The 8,555-nt window shown below is 34.4% G+C and overlaps 1 protein-coding gene across 1 annotated transcript; it reads left to right on the top strand.

Moving 5' to 3' along the window:
• The first annotated feature begins 1,606 nt into the window (after positions 1 to 1,606).
• LOC123542757 (uncharacterized) lies at positions 1,607 to 7,808 on the top strand. The gene is made up of 5 exons (XM_045328747.2): positions 1,607 to 2,580; positions 4,907 to 5,085; positions 5,420 to 5,577; positions 6,659 to 6,837; positions 7,251 to 7,808. Exons 1-5 carry the CDS (start codon positions 2,235 to 2,237, stop codon positions 7,289 to 7,291), a joined length of 903 nt encoding a protein of 300 aa, XP_045184682.2. The 5' UTR covers positions 1,607 to 2,234; the 3' UTR covers positions 7,292 to 7,808.
• Positions 7,809 to 8,555: the final 747 nt, after the last annotated feature.

Here is an 8,555-nt window from a genome sequence, read left to right as displayed (position 1 = left end):
ATGTTTTGCACTTGATACATGTGTGTTTGTTAAATAAAGCGAACAATTGAAATATATCGATTTTACCTTTAACTTCTTTTAAGGCAATAGACCAAAGTTTAAGGGATATCATATTACAGAAGAGTATTTGAGTAAGCGTGAATGTCAAAAGCATGTATCATGTATATAAGTCAATAAATTGTATTAATTTTTCTGATTTAGCTTCGTTTTGTTTTTCCATTTGTTGCAGTAGTATAAGACCGCAAGAAATTAAAAACGCACGTTAACATTTGCGAATGTCGTATTTTCATGTAAGTTTCTTTAACACGGCTGAAGTACCTTTTACCATTAGCTTAGTCATATCAACCTTACCTTGCGAAAACCGGACCTTCCGAAAACCGGAAACATTTGAAACCCGCAAAAAAACTCAAAGTCCCGTTTTCTTTTCGTTCTTATGTCTAAATAATTTTAAACTTCTGAAAACCGGAACTTCCGAATTCTTAAAAACGGACGATTTATGAAAGACCGTTTATATTTTGACACTAAACTTGACTTCCGAAAACTGAACAGCAAAAAAGTGTCACCTGTCTTTAACATGTGTTAATCAAAAAATGACGATAAAAACTTTTGGTAATTATTGTTAAAGTTACTGTAAGGCTAACAAAACACAAAACATTGCCTACCTAACCCCAATTTAAACATTGTATTATCCGCTCATGTAGTACTAATCAGACTCGATACAAACTACTGTAACACCGTTTTGTTGTTTTCACCTTTGAGAGTGTTCTAAATGGTTACACCTGCTTTAAGGACTACTTCATTTAATCATGAATTTATGGATTTGTTGCACTTGTCACGCGAAACTGCTACGCAGTGATCTCCCTTGTTGCTACGTTCTCATTGATCACTGCCAACACAACATTCACGTGACCATTGCTCATCACGTGATGATCGGTAAACATGGAAGACGCAACTCCGAAGAAACGGGTACCCCTTAATTGTTTTCTTTGTGTTATAAAGAGGTACTTTATAATTTAAGTGAAAAAGGTTGCCAGAATAATAGTTAAAGTAAACTTTATAACAAATCGGGAAAAATAACAAGATTTACAATATGATTTATAAAAAAAGTCCACTTAGCTGAAGTTTCGATAACAAAATTTGTGTTGGCAGTGACCAATGTGAGCGTAGCGGCAAAGGAGATCACTGTGTAGGACTTTTTTGTTGTCACACGTTATCCATACTTAAACTCCGTAAAATCCATTATAAAGTACAAGTTACCTATCAATGTTTAACACTATATGGTGTCAGTTATTATATTGTGAATTATTGCGGTATATATTTCATTCGTAAACGTAGTACATGTACTTATTGATTAAAATGGTTGGAAGGATGAAAACTAAGATAAAGGGAACCCATCTGAGCCGTGCCATGGGAAAACCAACATAGTGGGTATGCGACCAGCATGGATCCAGACCAGCCTGCGCATCCGCGCAGTCTGGTCAGGCTCCATGCTATTCGCTTTTAAAGCCTATTGGAATTGGAGAAACTGTTAGCGAACAGCATGGATCCTGACCAGACTGCGCGGATGCGCAGGCTGGTCTGGATCCATGCTGGTCGCAAAGCCACTATGTTGGTTTTCACATGGCGCGGCTCATCTTATCTTATACGCGGTTCATAATAAAATATAAAGAATTTGATCAACTGAACGTAGGCCTGCGTTTGATTTGTTCTATATTAAACTTTAATCTTGTGGATGTCTTGCTTTTTTCAAGTTCATGGACACAATTCTCTTCAAATACATAGAGTTAATATTTCAAATTCTCAGAAAGTCGAATAATTCGCTTTTCAATGTATGCTTTCTCTATAGTTAACAATATTCAGTTACTGCTAAAATGAAACTACAATAGAATTTTGTTGACTTTTTCAGCAGTGTTTGCTTTTTCAAATGACGTTTGTCTCTGGAGTCATCTGTAATAATATCAGTCACAATAACTCTTGAAAGTGTTATTTGTTATTATCAGATATAGTATTGTCCTCTGATGTTACTGGCCAAACAAAGGTGTCATTTGTAGCCATCAGATCGATTCCCAGTATATTGTTGGTTCTTTAACGTTATAATCAATTATTTAGAAATATTGTTAATGAAAATCTTTACAATGTACACTGTTACAATGCAAGACCTCTTAAAAGATGGCGTTACTAATTTTAAAATCTTTGTCTTTTTTAAACCGTTTGATACCATGTAATCGACGACAATGAAATTTTTAAATTCGCTTATTAGCTTTTCGTTTAGGAAACAAAGTTTAGTGATTAATAATTGTTTTCTTATTTTTCTGTTTATGTCATTCCAAAGTGTTTACTGCGTTGAAACTAGGTCAAATTTGTATGAGGTAACAAGTGATAAATATTTGCAAAACACGTTTTTATCAGTAAATACTTCCTCGAGAGTAAAATGTTGCGGGTATTGTGACCAGACTTCCGGCTGCAAGAGCGTTAGCTACAAGAAATCGTCCGGACAATGTAACCTTTCCATAGAACCTCTTGTAACAGTGAAAGTGAACGGACAGACAGACACAGACTGGAGCGTATACAGTAAAAAAGGTAAACGTTAATAATCATTTGAGCCGTGCCATGGGAAAACCAACATAGTGGGTGTGCGACCAGCATGGATCCAGACCAGCCTGCGCATCCGCGCAGTCTGGTCAGGATCCATGCTGTTCGCTAACAGTTTCTCCAATTCCAATAGGCTTTAAAAGCGAACAGCATGGAGCCTGACCAGACTGCGCGGATGCGCAGGCTGGTCTGGATCCATGCTGGTCGCACACCCACTATGTTGGTTTTCCCATGGCACGGCTCATATTTTCATTTTGTTCATAGTAAGTGTTTGAAAAGGGTAAATTTATTAGTAAAGGGTGAATTCATTAAGTAAATGTGTTTGTGAATGTAAATGAGGAATTTATTACTAGTAGTAAAGTGTGAATTCATTAAGTAAAGCGTTTGTAAAGGGTGACTGTTAGTAAAGGGTGAATTTATTACGAACAAGTGTTTGTAAAGGGCGAATTTAGTAGTAAAAGATGGATTAATTAAGCATAGGTCCATTTATTAAGAAAAGGGTGAATATGTATTAGTAAAAGGCGAGTTTATCATTTAATAATAAGAGTATAACCTACAGAGAACATGAAGATTGTTTCTGTAATTAATCGTTGTAAAATCTTTACGTTAAAGAAGATACCCTGGAAGCATAAAACGCAAGCAGGAAAATTATAGTGTGGTATTAAATCTGGTCATGAGAAAAAAATGGAATATGCAAAGCTCTTCCCACTGTCTCTTAGCAACTACTCAAATAGATATTAATAGTATTTCCTTTCCTTTTTAAGTATTTGATCATAATTATAGGACTGGTATATGCTGTTTTTTTTTTTGTTTTTTTTTATCTTTTTTTTTTTTGTTGTTGTTGTTGTTATTGTTGTGTTAGTTTTCTGCTTTCTGATAGTAAATCCGCAACGTGTATAAAAATGATACCTGTGTTTAATTAACTTAAAATTTCATATTTCACAGACGCTAAAACGAAAGCCGTTAACATACATTGACATATGCTGCAGTTGACTTTGTGCTTGCAATAAGGTTTAAGACCAGACCAACCCTACCGCCTCGGTAGCCTAATGATGGAGCTCCCGCTTCGAATGCGGGAATCTTGGGTTCGACCCGCGGCCGCATCATACCAGACACGTGGTACTAGTAGCTTCTTGCTTGGCGCTCAGCTTGATGTCATTTTATTGTGACTGGGTTGGGTATCACGGTACGTGTCTGTAGAGTTATATTCCAGTGAGGCAGCATTGTGCACTGCTACAAGTAGACACCGTCTTTTATAGACTGAAAAATTGTTGAAAAAGACGTTGAACCTCAACAAACACACACACATACTGACCTACCCACAACTAATTGCGAGTAATATTGAGCGGTCGTACAGCATTCAATTGGACTTGAGTCCATGTTGTTAAACATTTCATCCTCAGTTGGGATAGGTTATTTATTGTCTGTATTGACATTTCCTTTCAGTCATGTTGAATAATTGATATAACCCGTGTATGAGGAATTAAAGTCATAGATTTGTTTGTCCAGTATGGAATAATAAATGTGACATTTTGAAATCACTATTGTATTCAGACTGAATGAATGTTTAGAGCAAAAGAATAATTGATTATACTTTTACTAATACAGCTACTCGTAATTTTTATTGAACCAATTATAGGACACAGGGTTCTGTTCAAAACATTCTATTGCTCGCTTTCCCGAAAATCTGAGTAAGATATATTCGTAAGATTATGTGCATTTTCCTCACCCTTACCATAGAAGTCGTAAGAACGTTTCCGTTTCCAACAGGTTTCTTTTCGCAGATCTACTACGGTAAACGCATTCAACATTATATCAAATATATCAGTGTGAAGGAAAGAAAAAAAATCTCATCTTTAAAGAAAAAGAATTAAATTGTGATGGTGTCGTTACAACATGAATATAGAATGCATTTTGCTTCATTAATTAATTCATCACATTAAGTTCGCACAAAAACCTTCGGCCTTCACAGATTATAAAAAAAAAGTTAATGTTTGCAATTTTACCTTTATTCTGTTAAAGGGACGTCAATACCGTAGCAGATTTAATTTTATATTTGATATACATATGGTTGCGTCCCCTCCCGTGGCTGACATTAAGGTATAATGTGAAATGTTCTAATTTTTCTAAGAAGTAGACTTTTAATGTAATAATTGCAGTATGTTTCCTTTAAATCCAATTCCTAAACATGGATCATCATGAGGAACATTTAAAACAATTGTGTATTGTTTTGTGTTTAGTTCACCGATTATATTATGAATTGAGGAAAGAAGAATTTCAATACAAATATTATTATGAATATATTTGATTTTAGAATGGATGTTAGTGTTTCGGGCTACTTCCGGTGCTGGTGGTGACGTTTACTCAGCGTGGATGTATGGTACGTCCGTTACCACCGATGACGTCACTTGCATGACAACTGACGTAACTTCCTGTAGTAAACATTATCGCAATCCTATAATTGATTCATGGGCGTCAGTTGGAATGACACAGGTATATGTTTTAAATGTATGCCAGTAATGACATGCGTATTTTTACCGTTGTGACATATAAATGTGTATCACATCAGACTTTTTCCAAAAAAAAATCCTGTTTCCTTTTGAATTTGTTTTGATTACATTGTAACTCCGTAGTTTGTATTTTTCATGTAAATATTGTCTCACAATTGTGTTGCATTTTTACATCAATCTTTATGCTTTACAGTTGGCGTATGCAATATGACTTCTTCTCGGCGATATATGACCATTTTGTGTCGATTCGCCGTAAAACCCAACTCACTCACTCACTCATAATTGTGTATAAGTTGCATAAACTTTTATCAATGCAGGCGAAGTTCGCTTTGTACAAAAACAATATTGAAGTAGCTTATGTCATATTTGATGCAACCGGAAGTGATGTCACAAACTGGTTCAGTAATACAAGAATAACAGGGTCATCATGGTCGACAATTTCATCACAGACCTTTAATCACTTTTCAATAACTGGGTAAGAAGTCATTATACGTTAACCTTAAAAATAAAATTCATGAAGCACTTCTAATATCTGTATGAATTGTGTAGCTAATTAAACTTAAAATAACAAAGTACTGTTTTTGGCAAGTTTTAACGTTTAAAGGTCCAATACTAAGGAAAGTGAACATTTTAATTTCTTTTAAAAAGCACAGAAACTATTTCATTTTATTGGAAAATGAAAGTTGGTATGTAGAAATTCGAAATAAATCACAGTATATGTACAATTATTTTTCTATGAAGTATGAAGAAAGTTAAAAAGACCTGGGGGGTCATTCTGTCGATTCATTGAAATTTCAACATAATACACATACATTTTTTTTGAGTTCCAAAGACCTTCTGTAAATTTTGACCTGCCAATCTTCATTATTTAGTGTCTTGCAGAAGTCTATGCACTGGCTATGAAAAAAATTGCCAACTCACTTTCCCTTAGTAATGGACCTTTAATAACAAAATAATACGAAGATAAATATAACATAAAAATTGTCTCTTTATGAAATACATATAACATGATAGTCCGGATATAAGTATATTAATATAGTTATTAAAATAATTATCAGATATTTTCAATATCATTAACTTATAATAAAACTTATAATAAAACATTACTTTTTGGAAGTTTTAACTTTTCATTACACAATACTACGAACACGAACATGCATTTATATTGAGTATTCGTGTTATTTTTACAGTGTTTTACTGAAATATAAAAATGAAATATACATGTTGTGTCTTCAATGTTAAACTATCAAATATACAGTTAAAACTCGATTTTTCTATTTCGAGCGTTTTACTCAGAGTTGCGCGAAATCCGACTTGAACGATATTTTGCGCACGTATTTTCGAAAAGAGACCTGAAACTGCCGTTGAGATAGCCGGGATTTTGACATATGCAAGTTCAGAATATCGAGTATTTTAAAAATGAATATGTAAAACAGTAAGGGACCAGCCCAAACTATAATATAAGCATATAAAAATATCTATAAACTATAATGATATAGACAAAAAATATTCAGCTATAATCGAGACTTGAATTAAAACAACTTTCTTTATCTTAGGCATGATCCAGGTCGGAGATTTTTCATAAACCCAAGCTATGGTGGATGTCCAGGAGACACAGGATATGCAGTTGCTATAACGTCGAACATCTTTGGCTGTTCGTATGATATCCACAGTAGCTATCCTCAATTCCTGTATGCATACACTGAGACATACGGATATCCTGAAACAATGACAGGTAAAATGTCATATGAGACGGTGTTTAAAGCTTTGTTTCTATTACTATAAATGTAGATATTTTCGCTGGGTCAAAAATTCGCGAATTCGACATTTTGAGTATGTTCGCGAGGTTTAATTTTCACGAAATTGCAAAAAAAAAATGGTATCGTTCTTGAATTTGAATTATTACACACGTTGTAGATCTATGCTAATTCGATTTCACTAATTTGTAACAACTGAAAAGTAAGATGAAGTCATTATCATACGTAATGACAACATATATCATAAATGCATTAACTTTTTTACTGGTATCTAAATTTCTATAAACACATGGAACAAAATGCCAAATACGCAAACTATATTCTAGCTTGTAACAGTTTATGATAATGTGCAAACTCTTTGTTTTTCTTTTCTTTTCTTTTTTTGCAACAGGTATGGACAAAGCGGATGTGATGGCCATACTCATAAAGTAGTTATCAACACGAAAGAGTTTTACTGCGTTATCTAACGTCCAGATAATCGTTGAACAGTACTGCTCGCTTTAATGTTTTTCATATATGTATTATTGTTCAATTCGTGTAATTCTTATGCTCTGATGGGATCAAAAGCAGGGAAACTACTTGTGTTTAGGCAAACAAACAACGAAGTAACATCTGCTATGTTGTGTCTCTTGATATATTTGGATATTTCTCTCTTTTGAACTTTCTCTTTGCCCTTCACTTTACTCGATACGTCGTTTAGTTTCAGCATTTTGTTTCACAAGGCATTAAATAGTAAAGGAGCTATAAGACATATGAGCCAGTTGAAATGAATGAAAATGACACTAAAAGCTGAGGAATAGGTGCGGTGGGATCCGTCATTATGTTTCTAAATAGGCAAACTAAAAACAATATCGTCTTAAAAGACGTAGCAGAGTACATTTTACTACGAAGAACTCTTCTTTGTGTGTGTGTTTTTTTTTTTCTTTTGTATTTGAACAATGAGGACGAACTAACTTTAAGAGGAACACACGAGAACAAAAGAATCAAATAAAGGAACACTGTGGGGCACCGCCTTGGAGTTGGCAATGCCAAAAAACACCACTGGAGAAATAAACCGGTTTATGGAACGTGGCATTCCCTGTTTGGTATTTATCCTTGTTTTTTAAGAATACCAATGGTGCAACACACTGTGTATGTGTCTGCACATGTATGTACTACGTAGTTAAAAGTGTGAACTGTATATAAGAAATTAGACTGAATAAATAGTATTTCGAAGACAGTGTTACTTCAAACAGGACTTCAAAAATCATCTTGTTCAAGTACATATTAACACTTCTAGTGATCTTATTAATGATATACAATTTTTTTCACGTAAATTCAGTTGTGAATATGCACCACCTCGCAACATTAAATGCGAGTGCAAGTGTTGAAGGTTTGTTTGTATGTAGGCTTACTAGTATTTATAGTCGCCACCGATAACCCATATGGGTGACTCCATCAGAAAACTGCTAGTAATATAAGTGAGAGGATAGTGCAAGATACGGAAGACACGCCAATTCAAGAAACTTTCCTTGTTAGTTATAGAGCGCCATGTGTAAAGCATCCATAACACGAGACTCTTATCCTAATGTAAGTGGTTTTTAATCAGAGGAGAGGAACTCGAACTCACGACCCCTAGTTTTGTAATTACACAGTGTTATTTGTCCACTGCGTCCATTCTAAAGCTGATAGACTATTATATGGTTAGATTGACGGT

Source organism: Mercenaria mercenaria, chromosome 19, assembly GCF_021730395.1.
Source record: "Mercenaria mercenaria strain notata chromosome 19, MADL_Memer_1, whole genome shotgun sequence".
NCBI lineage: Eukaryota > Metazoa > Mollusca > Bivalvia > Venerida > Veneridae > Mercenaria > Mercenaria mercenaria.
The sequence above is the reverse complement of the archived record's forward strand: the minus strand, read 5'-3'. Positions and strand labels throughout refer to the sequence as shown.

What these genes read in the sequence shown, in the direction of transcription:
- LOC123542757 (XM_045328747.2), top strand. Translation starts at nt 2,235, where the DNA reads ATGAAATTTTTAAATTCGCTTATTAGCTTTTCGTTTAGGAAACAAAGT. An exon ending in GAGCGTATACAGTAAAAAAG is followed by an intron (nt 2,581 to 4,906) that starts GTAAACGTTAAT and finishes ATTTGATTTTAG; the next exon opens with AATGGATGTTAGTGTTTCGG. An exon ending in ATATCCTGAAACAATGACAG is followed by an intron (nt 6,838 to 7,250) that starts GTAAAATGTCAT and finishes TTTTTGCAACAG; the next exon opens with GTATGGACAAAGCGGATGTG.